The sequence below is a fragment of the Phyllostomus hastatus genome, unplaced genomic scaffold (genome assembly GCF_019186645.2).
Source record: "Phyllostomus hastatus isolate PE091 unplaced genomic scaffold, TTU_PhHast_1.1 phas_scaffold_1066, whole genome shotgun sequence".
NCBI classification, from domain to species: domain Eukaryota; kingdom Metazoa; phylum Chordata; class Mammalia; order Chiroptera; family Phyllostomidae; genus Phyllostomus; species Phyllostomus hastatus.
The window spans coordinates 13,204,209-13,221,288 of NW_025334004.1; the positions used below are offsets into that span (position 1 = coordinate 13,204,209).

At 59.6% G+C, this 17,080-nt stretch overlaps 1 protein-coding gene across 4 annotated transcripts in view; it reads left to right on the top strand.

Annotated features, from left to right (window-relative positions):
- Positions 1-309: 309 nt before the first annotated feature.
- Positions 310-17,080, top strand: part of PAX2 (paired box 2) — an 87,310-nt gene continuing 70,539 nt past the window's right edge. For 3 of the 4 annotated variants that reach the window (XM_045854537.1, XM_045854536.1, XM_045854539.1), the window contains exons 1-4: positions 310-536; positions 11,026-11,136; positions 14,652-14,820; positions 15,607-15,804. In XM_045854537.1, the coding sequence (XP_045710493.1) occupies positions 512-536; positions 11,026-11,136; positions 14,652-14,820; positions 15,607-15,804 (503 nt within the window). In that variant the 5' untranslated portion in view covers positions 310-511. The remainder of the gene's footprint in view (positions 537-11,025; positions 11,137-14,651; positions 14,821-15,606; positions 15,805-17,080) is intronic. The other variant, XM_045854540.1, reaches the window with a different exon arrangement.

Consider the following 17,080-nt stretch of genomic DNA (forward strand, 5'->3'; position numbering starts at 1 on the left):
ACTGATGATGGAGGAAATAGGATGAGGATAGTGCTGTGAGCCACCGGAGAGGAGAACCTCACAAAATTGGGGAGTGCATAAGAGTGAAGACGCCCCTGCGTTCCAGGCTGTTGACCGTAGGGGAGCGCTTATCACAGTGAAGAGGGGGTGGGTGAGAGAGTGCGGCGTCTGGGCTGGGGATACGGTCTTTGGGTGCCTCTTGCAGCGCAGGAGCTGCTTGCCTGAGGCTGGCTCCGGGCCTGGGGGCGTGTGTGCGCCTGTGCGCTGGCCGAGAGCTGGGGGCTCCCCCGCGGGTGGCTGTGCCTCAGCGCGGCCGGGTGTGTGAGCGCGGGCGCGAGCGGAGCGCACAGCCGAGGCGGCGGGCAGCCTGGGTTATCTGAGCCGCTCGGTCTCGGGTGGCTGCGCCCAGATCTCGGGACGGCGGCGGCAAAGGCTAGACGCGCTGTCGGGCCGCGGAGGACTGGAGAAGGGAGACCCAGTCCCAGGCAGCAGCGGCGGCGGGGAGCAGAGCATGGAACAGCACGCAGGTCCGGCAGGTGAGAGCCAGAAGGACCTGTCAGCGCCACAGGCAAGCGGGTGGCTGAGAGGGATGGGGGCGGCCAAGCCAAGGGCGGACTTCACTTCCCTTTCTCTCTGTGCTTGCCTGGGGGAGCCGCTGTGACCGCGGAGGACGCGGTTCTGTGGCCCCTTCCCACTCCTGGGGCCTCCTGGGCCTTCCCTCCCAGTGTCCTCTAAATCTACTTAAAACTTTCCACCCAGAAACACGAGTTACAACTTCTCTTGGTCTCTTTACGGAACCTGGCATTCCCTTTCTGTTACGCATTTAGGACTCTTATCTTTCCACTGTCCCTCAGTTTATAAATATTTTGCATAACTTTCTCTAAGTTGAGAGCACTGGGAAGGTCTTAGTGTCTAGTGGAAATTGTGCGTGGGGGTGGGTGCATGTGTGCCAGTGGGTGGGGATGTGATGTGTGCCCGTATGTGAGGTGTCTTGTGTATTTGAGTAGGAGCCAAAGTGTAAGCGCTGTTGTAGGTGCCCAACACGTGTGGAGAGAGGGTTCTGCCCCTCCCCCAAATAAACAATTCCAGGGAGGCCTGGGATAAGGGGGAAGGCGGCAGGCCCCAGGGGACCCAGGGGCTGAGAATGTAGGACTGTTTACCCAAAAAGCTAAGGTTATGGAGGGCTTCTCTCTCTTTCCTTTCCCCTCCCTCTCCTTGGAGCCTGCCGACTCAGCTCTGTCCCCCCACTTGGTGCCCTGGTGCAGCACAGGGCAACTAGGGGCCCGAGTGTAGTTTTGGATTAGTGGGGAGGGAGGAGTTTGGATCAGATTTCCAAGAATTTTCCAAATAATCCCACAGAGGTCAAGGGCTAACTCCATGTGCCCCCCCTTTTGCCTCACTCCTCCCTTTCCTCAAATCTCCTTCCTCCCCCCCCCAACTCAGGTTCTAGTTCTTTCAGCTGACAATGCCGTTTGCCCCCTCAGCACTGCCCTCCCTCTAGGGTCGTGGCCCAGTCCTTGGGCTACCTCCCTCCATTTCCCCTTGGGGGCCTTGTCCCCACTGGGGATTCTGGGCCCCCAGGACTGTCAACTGTGGCCTCCTGGGCTTTTAGGGCTCTGGGCCACCCCTCCGCACCAGAGGTTTAAGTAGGGAGATCAATAGCAAACAGTTGTAATGATCTAATTAATTATGGCAAAATTAAAAGCGAGTACAAAATCAATCTCTGATGGTGTTGAAGATGGAATTCAATTGAGAGCCCATCTGTGCACCCCCTCGACCGTATAAATATGCAGCCCAAGGACAGACCTAATGGCTGGGCCTTCCTGGGAACCTGTCTCCCCCTCTCTTCATCTCCCGAACGGGTTTCTCTCTCCCTCACTCTGGGTCTATTTTGCCTCCTGCCCCCATTGCTCCTTACTTCCTTGACCCATCTGCTCAGGCTCCCGACACTCCCACTTTTCCATTTTCCCTCTTGCAAGGCGGCTCTCCCTGCTTCGCAGGCCTGAGGTGCGTGGACCTGGTTCCCAGTCCCGGCTAGTCTCCCAGAAGAGGAAGCCTGGCCCCCTCCACAGCGCCTCGGGAAGGAGAAGGCAGAGCGGTGAGGGCATCCCTGACCGCCTGTCAGGGTCCTCGTCCCCAGTTCCCTGGCGCTCGGGACTCTGCAGAAGGGACGGGGCGCTTACCCAGTAGCAGCTCTCTCGGGCGTGCGTGGCAGAGTGGCCAGGGCGACTGGCTGCGCACTGCATTCCCTTTCCCTTCCCTTCCCCCCAACCCCCCACGTTTTTATCGCACCCCCGCCAGTTGCGGTTTGGGGAAGGGTGGGGGGGACCTGCGGAACTGGGCCGGAGGAGAGACTATTTCTGCGGGAAGAAAGCCGCTGTTCCCTTCGAGACTGCCCCACCGAGCTCCGGAGTCTTCCGCCCTCAGAGCCGCCTTCTCTCTGTCTCTTTTCACCGCCCCCTCCCGCTCCTCTGCCCCTCACCTCTCTCTCACACACAGCTGGCTGGGCGCAGCTCTGCAGGCGCGGGGCGGGGGGGGAGCCGTGTCCCCCAGGCGGGGCCCCACGCCCCTTTCGGCCCCGTCCGGCTCGTTCAAAATGACAATGACACACGCGAGCGAGCGAGCGTGCCTGGCAGATGCCCTGGCGCAACCGCCTCAGCCGGGTTTGCGAAGGATGCGGGTTTTATTTAGTGTCGCTGAGCCGCTTCCAGGGTAGCGAAAACCAAAAGGAAAGGGGGGAGGGGAGGGAGAGGGGGAGAGAACCAGTAACTAGGTCAGTTGTGGTCTGTGGCCATCACTACCTCTAGCCCCAGAACCATAAAAACAAGATCTTTATTTGATGGCCTCCCTTTTATTCTTCTGGCCTGTCCCAGCGGGTCCCTTGCCTCTCCCTCCTGGGGCTTTGGGCCCACTCCCTGGCCCGCACTGAGCTCCCATGGTTCTGTCTGCCCTCTGAGACCCCTTTCCCTCCTTGGCCCCGCCACGGAGCCCTCAGAGCCTGGGGGAGACACAGCCTGACGCCGCACCTCCCTCTTCTGCCAGGCCTCCTCACCCTGTTATTAATTGCTGTGTTGACCTGCAGGATTGATTGGCGGCCCCTCTGGAAGAGGCTGCGGAGGCCTTGGCCTGGGAGCAGCCTCAGCTGAAGGCAGAGGGAGGAGGCGGAGGTGCTGGATAGGGGTCCCGAGCTCCGCACGCAGCCCCGCCTGGGACACAGCTGTCTGGCTGGACGCGCCTCTCCATCCCCCCGACACAGAACACCCCCGACACACCCTCGCAACGCCCGAGCACACGCTCTCACAACCCCCTCACCAGGAGACGTTCAGCCCCCAGGGAGACACATAAGAAATTCTCCTTAATTGATTTAGAAATTGAAAGAGGCTTCCTCCATACATTAGTCGGTTTCTTCAATACATTCGTTAGCCGCGGGTCTAGACCTCACCGCTGGTCCAGGCGTGGCGGGTGGAATTACTGGGACTTGGGCTTTTCTGTCCGAGATTTACTTTGCATCTGCCCCCCACCCCCACCCCCACCCCAGGAACAGTTACCGAAAGTTAAGCAATATTCCTGGATGCGACCGTTAAAGTCTCAAACCAAAGCACTTTTCCCAGAAAGAGCCTGTGCCCCGACTCCTGAGGGATTTTGTTCAGCCCTTTTGTTTCAAGTTCGGGGACGGACGGCTCTGGACCGCGGAGAGCGGAGGGCAGGGGCTTGCAGCCGCCGGGCCAGGGGTCTCGTCTAACAGCGAAGGCCCTTCCCCAGCCCTCCCCCGCCTGCCTACCCCGCGAGCGCGCGCATACGCACCCACACACTTACGGCACCCCCCGCCCCCAGCCACAGCAACACCCCGTGCCCCGACCCCAGGCCCACCGGCAGGAACCCAAGCGGGAGTGAGCCCCCGGGACGCCCGACTCAAGGCGCGAGTGGGCGGAGGCGGCAGGAGTAGACCGACCCCGGCCGGTCCCCCGAGAGCCCCCTCTCCTCGGTTCTTTCCCTGTCTCACCAGCCCCTCTCTCCCCCGCTTTCCCCACTCCCCTCCGCTCCGGTCCTTTGTCTGCAGCCACTTCGCGGCGCCCAGCAGCCCGTCCCCGCCCGGGCGGCCCTGCCCTTCGCCTCCCCGGGTCGTTGGCGGGTCTCCCCTTCCTTACCCGCTCCCGGCTCTGGCGCGTTCTCCGCCTGCTCCTCACACCCGCACAGCTGCTGGCAGAGGAGAAAGGGAGGGCGGGCGCCGCGGATGGATCCGGGAGTAGATTTGGTGCTTGCTGGTAACTGTGGGACAACTCAGCCCGCCGGGCTTCTCCCGCCCCTCTCCAACTGTTCCTCGGCGCTGCAGAGCCCAGTGCCCCGGCCCGCTTCTGGCCCCTTCCTTTCCTTGTGCACTGGCTGTAGCTATTTCCCTCTCCTAGGTCTGCCCGGCCTCTGGAGTTGCGCTCCCCGTGCCCAGCACCCCGTTCCCTTTCGGCTGCCCTTTGCTACCGCCTGTCCCCTTACTCCGCAGCCCCCGTTGTCGCGGTGGCCGTGACAGATAGCCCCTGGACGCCCAGGGCCCACTGGCACTGTCTCCCTCCACCAGAGCCACATCAGGCTGCGGGCTCGAGGCCTGGCTGAGAAAAGGGTTAATCATTACTTTGCCACCGCCACTCAGCCTCACTGGGACTTTCTCAACCCTGGCTTGGGGAGGAACCTGGGAAGGGGTACTTGGCCAGGTAGTAACCTGGGCTTCTTCCAGACCCGCCTCTGCAGGCCTTCCAGAAACAGGCATCTTCTCCGTTTCCTCAGCACTCCTTTCCGTCCTTTTCTTCCCAGCCCCTCTCCCCCTCCAGCCTCCCGTTCGTTGGTCAGGCCTCCCCGCACCGGCTCATCTCCGCTTTGGCAGGTTGACTGCAGGTCCTGGGAGGACCAACTTTCTTTGTTTGGAACCGGACTGGACGGGATTTTCTTCCCCAAGTCTCTGCCAACGGGCCACCTCCTCCCGACGGTTTTGGCAGACTCGCCCAAAGGGGACTGCGCCGGAGGCCACAATTAACCCCGCTGTTAGGGTGGGGGTGGGGGAGTTTAACTGATCCTCTGGCAGCTGCGCTGGTGCAGTGGGGCAGGCTGCAGAGAGAAGTGGTCATGGAGGAGTGGCAGGACAGAGGGAGAGAGAGAGAGAGAGAGAGAGAGAGAGAGAGAGAGGGAGAGAGAGAGAGGGAGGAGGGGTGGGTGTAAACTTGGACCGAGTGTGGTATAGTCAATGAAAACGAGAAAAAATCCTGAAAGGGAGAACACAGGAAGGGCGACAGTGCCGGACCCTCTAATTACCTTTATGGGATAGAAGGTGGATGGGAAATACTACCCCCCTGCCTTGCCTAAATGCTCGGATCCCTTCCTTCCCTCTTTGTGCAAGGTCAAGGGTTCAGAAAGCTAGGCACTTCTTCCTTCAACTACTGTGGAAATGTTTGGTTTTCAAAATGCTTTCTTATTGGCTAGCCACACAGAGTGGGCTAGACAGGTGTAATTATCCCTATTTTACAGGTGAAAAAACTGAGGCTCAAAGAGGCAAAGGAACTGTGCAGGTGATGGCTGCTGCTCCTTCCCATGGAGTGAGTGGTCCTTTTGGATGTGCAGAGGTCCATGAGTGTCTGGGGAGAGGAAGAGGCGAAGGGTCTAGCTGTGTCCAGGTTTGACCAGGGCCTCACTGGTCCTCTTGCCCCCCCACCCCCACAATCCCAGTAGCTTGTTTTCTGTTGGACAGAGCCCTCCACTCCTACCCTATAGCCCTGCTGGCCCAGTTTCTCCTTGCTTGACCATTTTTTCTGCTCCACAGTCGGGTGGCCCACCGGCCGGCAGCCACCTGGCATGCCCGGACGCTAAGAGGCAGCTTTGGTGGCCAAGTGGGTTGCATTGTCGTTTCCCTTCAAAGGGACTGCGAAGGGCCGGGCAGGTCACTAGGACCTCTGGTGAGGAGAAGCCGGGTTAAAGGGGGGAGGGGCTGGGGAGCATAAAGGCGCAGCACGAGCGAGCACCCGGCGGCCACAGGACCGATGGACCAAGTGGGCAGAGCAGGCCGAGAGTCTGGCCCCCCGGGGCTTCAAGCAGGGAGCCCAAATATTGGGAACAAAAGCGGGAAAAGAAAAGTGAGAGCAGGAGGGAGACAGGGAGCAAAGGAGGGAGAGAGGAAGCAGAAATTAGGGGGTCTTAGATGGAAAAAAAAGAAAAAAGTAGCTTTAGGGGGAATGTGCCGTGGAGTGTGAAATTGCAGCCCATGGTGCTCCATATTGTACCAGAAGCTCTTCCAAAAAACCATCCTCCAACGTGACCAGAGGGCTAGGAAGGGGGAGGGACGGGAGAGTATGGGGAGGAGGAGGGGAAAGGGCCGGGCGGGAGCTGGTCTGGCCGAGCAGGAGAGGGGGCCGGATGCATGCACCCACTGCCTCGAATCTGGTCTCGGAGTGTGCGCCCCAGGATGGGCGGGGACCCTTAGGGAGAGGGGGCCGCTGGCAGTCCCCAGCTTGGATCGTCAGATGAACTTTTTCTCCTTTTCTTTTTTCTTTTTTGTGGTGCTGATGACTTCCAAAACTGGGAATAATTCGGAAAAGGAGCCCAGCTGCGGAGCTGCTGTTCTGCACTACCCTTTTCTCTTCCCTCCTCCATTTCTGCTTCTCTTCCCTTCGGACTAGTTTTTCCCCCTTGGTTCTAAACAGCTTCTTTCCCCCCTGAACTGTAATGCGTTTAATTTGGTCCGCGCTGTGGGAAGCATCTCCTAGGGAGATGCATTTAATTTCGGAATTTCTAATCCCCTCCCTGAGAACCTCGGCCCTGGCTCCCTTTGCCGCTCCCTGGGAGGTGTCAGGAGTGGAAGGAGGGAGTTAGACCCAGGCCAACAAAGCTCAGCTGGGGGGCTTTCTCATCCCCTCAGCCCCTCTCCCCAGACCCAGCCGCCTTCCCGAACTACTCCAGGTCAGGTGCCTGGGACCCAGGTCAGGGCCCTGGTCGGGGAGGGAGGCAGAGACACCCCTGCTTTTTCTCACTGGGGAGAAAAGCCCTGGGCCAGGATGGGGAACCTGGAAAATGAGCAGGACTGCAACAGGAACGGGTGCAATTGGGGCAACGGGCAGGATTTCCAGGAGCCCTTTGCTTCATGCACAATCTGCCCAGAAACCCATTTGGGAGTTTGGGGTGCTAGTTGTGCTTGGTTTGGCTTGGGGGCCTGTGCATGCGTACCCTGATGGAGGTGGAGAGAGAGGGGCTTAAGGGAGACTGCCACCTCCTGCGCACGTACACCCTGGACCAGCAGGCTCCAGACAACCAGTGACTGAGGCGGCCGCATCGTCACCGGAGGAAGGAGGCAAGGGCGGGGCACTGGGCGCCAGGCAAGCCTGGCAGAGAAGGGAGTGGAGAAGGTAAAGGAACAGAGATCCACAAGGAAGATTTATTGGGCAGATCAGATGCACAGAGGCGGCTAATGAAGCAAATCCCGAGATGGGTATCAGAGCAACTCCCCAAAAGTTTATTTGCCTTTAAATTTCCGCAGGGAGGCGGGCGCCTTGTTTGAAGTGTAAATGCCCCTAGGTTGGGGGGTGGAAGGGCCGCTTTGAAAACACCAGAGAGAAAAGGTTCATTTAGAGGCAGACGGGAAAAGCAACCAACCCTGACAGGTCGGAGCCCGGGTTGTGTTTGGGGTTGGGTTGTTTTCTTTCCTTCTCTTTCTTTTCCTCTTTCCTCTTCTCTCTTCTTCCCCTTTTTTCTTTCTTGCTTTTTTTCTTCTCTACTAAGCTCTATAGAAGAAGAAAGGGAAGAACAGAAAAGAGAGCATCAGAGGGAGAGGCCAGCCCTTCAGCCTGCAGCCTTAGGAGGAAGCAGAGTCTTGGCTGAAATCACTAAGAAGCGGGGCTCTTTGGCTTTCTAAACCCCGGGATGAGCTGGAGCTAAGGAGGAAGCTGCCAGGGGTTGGCCTGGTGGGAGGGTGAGTGTCCAGCTAGTGCTGGGTGGAGAAAGGGTCCCAGGAGGGACTGAAGTTGGTGGGTGGGTGGAGTTCTGGAATCTCAGGAGCTAGCTGTGAATTGGACTGTCCTGAAAAGGGCTTCACTTTTCAGGGAGTGCATGTGAAGGGTAGGCATGTGAGCACAACTTCCAGCAGTTTTGCATTAAGTCTCCTTTACAAAAGGTGACACTGCCTCTTGCAAATGCCTGTTGTCTGCACCCACAGTTTATCGTATGTGTAACCTAGGGGTGTGTCCAGCTGGTTATAGAAAAATCTGAGTCTATGTGTGGAGGGGGTTCTGCCCACAGTCTTGCTCCCCCAAAGTTCAGCCTCCCCAAGACAACTTCCTGGACCACCATAGGAAGACATGGGGCAAAGGGCTCCTTGAGTTCTGAGTTCCTTTCAGTAATCACCCCTCCTGGATGCTTCCCCCCACCCACCCACTCCCACCCCCGCAGTTCTGGGTTAATCAGCTCCCTGAAGAAAGCCCAAGGCTGTACCTGAGAGCGTTTTACTCCCAGCCCTGGGAGTGAGAACCTTCCCTTTTAGGCTGCGAGAACTCTGTTTTCCTTTTTCACTCCACACATGAAGTTACTGCGTGTTCGTGGGGTTGTGAGGCCAAAGCAAACCCGGGAGCGCCATCTGCAGGTCTCGAGAGGAAGAAACTGACCTTCCGGGCTGGACCCTGCGCCTTCAACCTCCCGCCTCAGGGAATCGGCTAGGCCACCCAAGGGAAGTGGGCTGGGGGCCCAGCCGGAGGAGGCAGGCAGGGAGGTGCCCCCCCCAAAAAAAAAGTTCCTCTGCAGGTGGATTAAGCAGATCAGGCTCAGGAGGATCCAGCAAGTAGGGCAATGCTAGGATCCCAGCAGGCCCGGTCCCCTAAGGAATGGGAGGCTCAAAACCCTGTCCGGCTGAGCCTGGCCCTAGCCCCGCAAAAAGATGAAAGGATCCCCAAAACCCGGGTGCAAGAGGCCCAGTGGGAGTCTCCTGGCTGAGTCCGGCGGGTGTAGTTTCATCTTAGCTGCCGCCAAGGCTCCGGCCAGCCGGACAGTGGCGTGGGTCTGCGGCGCTCCGGCGAAAGCCAGGGGTCTGCAGGCACGGGCCAGAGGAGCCTGAAGTCCGCGAGGCTAGAGCGCAGCGCGGGCTTCTCTGAACTGCCCTTTCGCAGACCCAGGGAAGCGGGGGGAGGGAGTGAAGGAGGGAGAGAGAGTTAAAACATCAGCTGAAGTGCCAAGATGATTTATGAGACGAGGGAAAATATTTCATAAAGATCTCCTGGATATTCTGTACTTAACCAGTTAGGAGACAAAGGGCTTCTCCTGCCTGGTGTGTGCAAGCGGACCCGTGCGAGCGAGCGAGCTAGTGCGGACGAGAGCTGCGGAGGCTGGACCCGCGCGGCGCGGGTAGGAGCGGGGCCCCGCCAGGCGTGCTGCGCCCCCTGTGCTCACTCCGGATCCGCGGAGCTAGCGGCGGGCGGCGCTCAGCCTCGCTCGCAGCCTCTTCTCCCCAGCCGGGGAGAGCCAGCCGTGGTCTGCCGCGTTCTCTGCCGCCAGCGACCAGTCGCTCCTCACTGTCTCCCTCCACACGCCCTCCTCCCGGGCCATCCCAGAGTCCAGGAGCCCAGTGTCCGGGCTCTCCCACTGTCCATTGGGTTCCACTGGAGGCAGACAGGTCCTCGCCTTAGGTCTCCACCTAGATTCTAAACCGAATGTTTTGGGATGCCCGGATCCCGATGGCCTGGGAGGTGAGGGAAGCCCTACGCGCAGCTGCGCGTGGGACGGGAGAGGACTGACTGCCAGGCACTTTGCCCCGGAATGAGAATTGGGGGTGCGTGGGTGGGGAGGTACCTCAGGAGGGAAAGGGGAAAGGGAAGGACCAAAGAGAGGAAGGAAGAACAAGGAAGGAACGGAAGGGAACTCAGAGCGGAGAATGGGGGGCTAAGCCTAGGGATGCGGACCCAGCTCCGGGCGGCGTGGCCCATGCGGGCACCGGCCGGTGGATGGCAGGGCTGGGTGAGTTGGGACTTCCAGCCGGGCTTCCAGGCGCGGCGCGCTCCGCGGCCCTCTGTGGATGCCTGAATATTCATTAGACTGGCCGGTCTTTATCCTTATCTAACGTTTATCTTATCGGCGAGTTTCGTTTCTCGGAGTAGTTTTATCCCCGGCTCCCCTTCCTCCTCCCCCTGGCCCACTCCCCTCCCTCTCTCTTCCGTCGCCCGCCGCTCCCTCCTCCCTCCCGTTTCCCCCTCCCCTCTCCTCCCCTCGCCGGCACCGGAGTGACAGGCGCGGGGCCCTCCTCGCCGAGGCTCGGGGCTCCGGCGCTGGCGAATCACAGAGTGGTGGAATCTATTGCCTTTGTCTGACAAGTCATCCATCTCCCAGCGCAGGGAGGGGGAGGGGGTCTGGAGGGGACTTTGCAGCTTTTAGAGAGAGACACACCGGGAGCCGAGGCTCCAGTCTCCGACCGAGTCTTCTCGCGGCCGCAACCCACCTGGGGCCAGCCCAGAGCTGCCGGCGCCGCTCGCTCCCTCCCTCCCTCCCGGCCCTTTGGCCGCAGCAGCGTGCGCCTGCCTTTTCCAGGGGTGGGGGCCCGGCTCGCACTCTCCCCTCCCGAAGGCGCCCGCCCAGACATCCCGAGGATTGCTACTTCTCTGTCAACTTCGCCAACTCACCGGCACTTGGAGCGGCCCAACTTCCAGCACGGCGCCCTCGGGCCGCCCCAGCTCCTCGCCCTCTCCGACTGCCGCCTCTCGATGACCAGGTTCCAGGGGAGCTGAGCGAGCCGCCTCCCGCTCCCAGCTTCTGCCCGGGCCGCAGCGGCCGCGCGCGCCATGCGCCCCCAGATTCCCCCGGCCCGGCCCGCCGCCTCGGGGCCATCCTGCTGACCAACCAGCCCCGCGCCCCGACGGCGGGAAGTTGCGGGCGCTGCGGTCGCCAGTTCCGGCCGGTCAGGGACAAGTCCCCGCCGGGAAAGCAGTGCGGCGCCCCCCGCCCCGGTGCGCCCTGCCGCAGCCGGGCGCCTGCTCACCCCCACCCCCACCGTCCCTCCCTTTTCTTCTCAAGTCCTGAAGTTGAGTCTGCGAGGCGACACGGCGGCGGCGGCCGCGCTGCTCCCGCTCCTCCGCCTCCCCATGGATATGCACTGCAAAGCAGACCCCTTCTCCGCGATGCACCGTGAGTACCGGCGCCCGGCTTCTGCTCCCGTTCGGGGCTCCCGTCCCAACCCGGGTCCTTCCTGGCGCGGCCCTGACCCCCGGTTCTGCGGTCCCATCTTGGAGGCCAGGCTGCTTCTCCCAGGCTCCCCTCTCGTTCTTGCTCTCTCATCCCCCAGTGTTTCCGAAGCCTCCAGTTCCCCTCCTTCCGCCTTCTGTCTCCCGTACTGCTCCCTCTACCTGCCTTCCTACCTTCCCTTGCGGCCCATCACCTGCCTTCCTTCCACCTGCTTCTTCTTAAGTTGTGGGTCCACACCCCGCCCCCTCCAGGAACCCCACTCCCTACTCACCCTCTTGCCCCGGGCTGGGTGACAGACGGGCTGGCAGTTTTCAGGGTTTGTGTTGTGTTGTGATTTCTCTGTCTTCTCCTCTGCCTCCCTCGCTCTGTGTGCCTCCCCCGCCCTCCCCTCCTCTCCACCTTCCTCCAACTTAGAGTGTGGCTGTCCAGGATGAGCCTGGGAGCGCCGCAGCCTCGGTGTCAGACCCACCAGGCAGAAGAGTATGGGGGTGGGGTGCCCCCTTCTGACCCTCGGCTCCCAGCATCTCCAGTGCCCTGCCAGCCTAGCCAAGGCTGCTTGTGGGCTGGTTTGAAACACTTCTTTCCTCTTCTTTTCTTTCCACCCTCCCTTCCCTCTCTTTCTTCTTCTCTCCTTGAGTTGGGAGTCGGAGATTGGCAGGATGTGGTGGTCATCTTTTCCCACCTCTCCCGGGGAGATGCTCTAAAAACAAAGAGATGTTCCAAGGAGAAATCGGAATCAAAAAAGATGGAGCGGAGGGGTGTTCCAGGAGGGACCTGGGCAGAGCAAGGCTCTGCGTCCAGTCCTGGAGGCCTCTTGCCCACCTCCCCCGCTCCCTGGTGAGGACAGTGTAGCCAGTGACCTGGCCAGGGGGTGAGCAAAGAGGGAGAAAATAGCCGGGAAAGAACAAAAGGAAGGCAAACGCTGAAGCTGGGGAGAAAGGAAAGAGAAATGAAAACACGGGGGAGAAAATAAAAGAGAGAAAACAGAAAGGATGTGACCAAAAAAGAATGGGGAGGAAAGGAATGAAAAAATAAGAAAAGGGAATTATTTTAATTAAATTCTAATTTAATTTTTGTCATATGTCTTTAACTTGGAAAACAATTCAGAGGTTTTTGTCGGGCTTTTTTTTTTAAGGTAAACAGGTTCTAAATAAAAACATCTCCTCCTTTGTAGATTAATAATTAAGGATGATTTGTAACTTTTCAGAGGGAAACTTTTTAGAACTAGCTCGGATATGTGCTTTGGACAAGAGAGCCGAGAATGGAGAGCAGAGTTTTTTTCCTTAAACATATATATAGCGTTACAGGGGGAGCTTTAAAAGATGCCCCTGGGATAAAGTATATTTTCCTAAACAACATCCAAGCACAGGAGACCCGAGCTGGGGGCCTCGGGCTGCCGCGAGTCTCCGAGAGCCAAGCCAGAAATCCAGGCTCCTGGTCCGAGCTTCCCTCGCCGCCTTCGCCCAGCCCGCCTGCCTCTCGGCCGGCTGCCTCTGCTCTGGCTCTCTTCTCCCGCTGATCCTGCGGGGGACCCGCTGAATCCTGGCCGCCCACTGGGTGCCACTTTAAAACCTAAAGGGGAGCAAGACGAGCTGAAGGTGGTCGGAGGAAGGGAGACCGCGGCGCGGGCGGCGGGCGGCGGGCGGCGGGCGGCGGACGGACTGGCCCGCAAGCCTCCGCAGCCGGAGTGGGCGCCGGCGGCAGTGGCGCATCCAGGCCCGACTCAGCGCTGGCTCCGGCCCCCGCCCCGGACTCCCACCGTGTCCGCTTCCATTCCCATCCCTTAGATTGGGAATGAGGGGCCGGGCCCAGAGCCCGGGGAGGCTGAATTATTCATCTTTAATCTGCCCGCAGCTGCCGCCTTTTCATACCGGTAACGCGAGTTCTCCCGGGGCCTAAATTATTGATGGTCGGGGTTTGGAGGGCGGGGAGGGGTGAGAGTGGGGCTAGAGGTAGCGAGTCCAGCGGAGATGGGGAGTGAAAGCAGAGGTTCCGGCCTTTCCCAGCCTCCGGATTCCGAGGCCTCTCCCCAGGGGTTTTGCCCGCTTGTGCTGTGGGTCCCCCCAGAAGGGGAAGGGAAAGAATTGAGCGGGACGCAGGTGTCCCCGCTTTCGCCGAAAGTCGCCTGAGGCTAGTAGGGCAGGGGCTGCAGGTTGATGGCCCGATCCGGCCCAACTCTGCCGCTAGAAGTCTCTGTGCTTGGATTGATCGGTAACTGCGGCTGCGGGTTGATGGCTCTGGGTGCAGGATTTCTAGACTGCTTTAGACCAGGGAGAATGGGGAGTCAGCAAGCGCCCCCAGGCCTGGCATCCAGTAATCACCTGGAACCACCTGGGCTCCGAGGCTGGAAGGCCGAGCTGGAGTCCGGAGTCCGGCTGGAGCCCCAGCGCCTTCCTCTTGGCCAAGCGAGCAAACGCCCTGCTGCGGGCGACTGCCAAGGTCTGAGAGGTCAGAAGGACGCGAGCTGGCCGGGGCTGGCTGGCACAGGGTTCCCCTTGAGCCCTCAGCCCTCCAGGGCGACCTGTAACAGGCAACGTGGGCAAAGCGGTGGGCCCCGAGCCTGGCGCAGCGCGGCAGGAGAGCCCTAGCCGCCTGCGTCCTCCAGCGGATACCCGCGCGGCGCCGCGACGCTCACCGCTGCCTGTCTGTCTCTGGGCGCAGCCGGCTCCGGGCCCCTGCCTCTTCGGCCTTCCCCCCTGCACCTGGCTTTCTTTGAACTTTAGACACTAGGGAGACGAGAGGGGAAAATGGATCCCCGAAATATCTGAAGATAGAAAACATAAAGGACACAAAAACTCTCCATCCAAAAAAAAAAAAAAACAACAGAACAAATCAAAGACACAGAGAAAGAGCTAGGAAAACCCCAATCCAATTAAAAAGAAATACAAGGGAAAAGATGGAGAGCAGAAGCGGGGTGTCAGGGACTGAGAATGTCAGGGACTCAGTGATGTCCCCCCCTGTGTTCGGAGTCCTTAGGTAGCCGCCCGGACCCAGACCCTTTAAAGCACCCGCACGCAGCGACAACTCCATCTTGCCTGCGGCTCAGGCGGGATCCGCTCCACGCAGGTCCCGTCTTCCGCCCGGCCTCTCCTTTCTTTTACATTCTCTCCTGCTGGCATCAACTCCCCCTTTGCTGTTTTCCCCCCTTCTCCCCTCTTTCCGTTCGCCCTGCGTCTCCATTCCTTCCTTCAGTTTCTCCCTCGCGCCCCACTGGTCCGGGCCGAGCGCTTTCGCAGCCCTCTGCCGAGCGTCTGCGCTTCCGCGCCTCCACCGGCCCGAGGGCTCCAGTCCCCGGTCCTCCGCGCTGTGGTCTGCCGGCCACCGTTCTCCCGCGACTCTGGGAACATGCCTCCGCCCTGCCTGCTCCCTTCACACGTCCTGGGCCGCGGACCCTGACTAATGGCTGGCCCCTGCTGTGTGTGGGGTGTTGTGTTTTTTTTTTTCTTGTCTCTCCCCAGCAGGGCACGGGGGTGTGAACCAGCTCGGGGGGGTGTTTGTGAACGGCCGACCCCTGCCCGACGTGGTGAGGCAGCGCATCGTGGAGCTAGCCCACCAGGGTGTGCGGCCCTGCGACATATCCCGGCAGCTGCGGGTCAGCCACGGCTGTGTCAGCAAAATCCTGGGCAGGTGAGGGCCTCGGAGCTGCTGCCCCAGGGGGATGCCCTGCCTCCTTTCCCTGCCGGCCCTGGGTCTCCAGCCTGAGGACCTGGCTAAAAGCTGGGGATACCAGCGGGAGAGGGAAATGACGGATTGGGGTATTTGGAGAGCTGCTCCTTTCGGAGAGGGCACTCAGGTGATGGCTGCAGCCCTTGGAGCGAGGCTGGAGCAGGGCCGTTCAGCACCTGCCCAGCTCTGGGAGGCAACCTGATTCCTGTCTTCAGAAAAGGAGTGGGCAGCTCTTTTAGCAGAGTCTTACAGATGGGGGGGAGCATTGGAGGAATAGGGAGAGGAGCTACAACAGGCACCCAAGAGGAGAAAAATCAGCATTGAGGAAGTGGAAGGAGGGTCTGGATTCCCACAGGAGCTCTGCACCCGGTGGGAAAGGGCTGGAGGTGGTGCCTCAGCCCTGGTCCGCCTGGGGGCCTGGAAGCACAGTTCCTTCTGCTCTTCCCAGAGGAAAGGTCAGGCTTTTGCTCCCAGGGGCTCCTCTTTAGGCTAGTGTTCACCCAGCCCCTGGCAAGACTGCCTCCTGGAGGGAGTGCCCCCCTCTCGCTCTCCCTTGTCCTCCTCTGCATTCCTCGCCCTAGCCAAGCTCCCTTTGGAAGCTGGCTTAGCCGAGCTGGGCCCTTTCCCTCTGCGTGGCTGCCTCAGGCATAAGAGTGGCTCAGTGGCTCTGGAACCTGCAGCCCCCACCCCGACCCCTGCCCCTGCCACTGCTGCTTCTCGCTGATCCTGCCGGCCTTCCCGGCGCAGGTACTACGAGACTGGCAGCATCAAGCCCGGAGTGATAGGTGGCTCCAAGCCCAAAGTGGCAACACCCAAAGTGGTGGACAAGATTGCTGAATACAAGCGACAGAACCCAACCATGTTCGCCTGGGAAATCCGTGACCGGCTCCTGGCGGAGGGCATCTGCGACAATGACACAGTGCCCAGTGTCTCTTCCATCAACAGGTGAGCAAGCTACCCTGAGCTGCAGGGCAGGGCTCCAGCTCCCAGCTCCTGCCCACCAGGGCACCCTAGCACATGATCTTGGGATCGTGGTTCTTTCTCCAGCCTCTGCCCTTCCTCCCCACTCCCAGCCTCAAAGTCTTTTGGGCAGGGAGAGGGGACCTGGGAGGCAGAGTTATAGACAGACAGGGCTGTCTCCAGCTTAGGCCTGGGTATTCCCTGCCAGGCTTCTCCCGCCGGCGTCCTGGAAATGAATCCAAGTGTTTGTGGTAATTAAGACTCCAAGATTACGCGCCTCGGTATCTAGAGACAATCACAGCCCACAGCCGAAGCCTTTAAAATGACCAGTGTCTATTCATCGCCTCCAAATAGACTTCCCTTTCTAAAGGCATGCTCCCCTCCCCAGGGGCAGCAGCCTGTCCTGGCTCCCCTGCCCTCCCTGCCAACTCCCACAAAGCTTGCCTCCCCGGAGCCCAGGCTTTGCTAGCCAGCTTCGCACAAATTTCCGGCCTACGAGCAGGAATATCCAGGCCTGTGGAGCAAATGCCAACCACTAGCCAGCAATTGGCAGGGTCTAGAGAAGCTGGACAAGGAGTGGGATGCCTCTCAGGGAGGGAGAACTCAGGATTCTGCGGCTGAACCTTAGGAAATGCCGCTAACCACCTGGAGTGCCTGTGTCCAGGCCTAGGAGTCTGCTGCTGACAGGCTCAGGCACCTGGGCATGATGCAGGCTAGAGTCAGCTTGACATAGAATAGCAGACGATAGTCAGTCTCCCGATCCCCAAGCCACTCTAGTATGTCCCCTGAAAGAACACATGTGCACACTCCATCCATGTATGTACACCCAGCCAGTGTGCAAATGTGTGTCTGTCTGTTGTGGGTACAGCACACATAGGCAGCAGGAGGATGCAGCAACCCAGGATGGCTTCAGCATCACAGAACTGTACAGCCTGATGTTAACAGAAACCCTGTACAAGTTCCAGATAACCTTGGCCAGCCTTTCAGCCCCTGCCCCCTATTTTAAGGCAAATGCCCAAATGAGATGAGGGTTAAGGGTTTCATACCCTTGTTGTTCTTTGCACTCTTCATAGGCTCATTATCAGGACAACTAATAATTCAGATGGTGCCCTTTTTCTGAAGCTGGCATCACGTGTCAAGGTTTTTTAAAGAAATATTTTGCAAATGATATGGAATTATCCCAAATCATCCTGAAAACAGCAGGTAGAATTAGCTGGTAGAATGTACCTTGGCTAAAGAAGATTCCCTCTGCCACACTTGT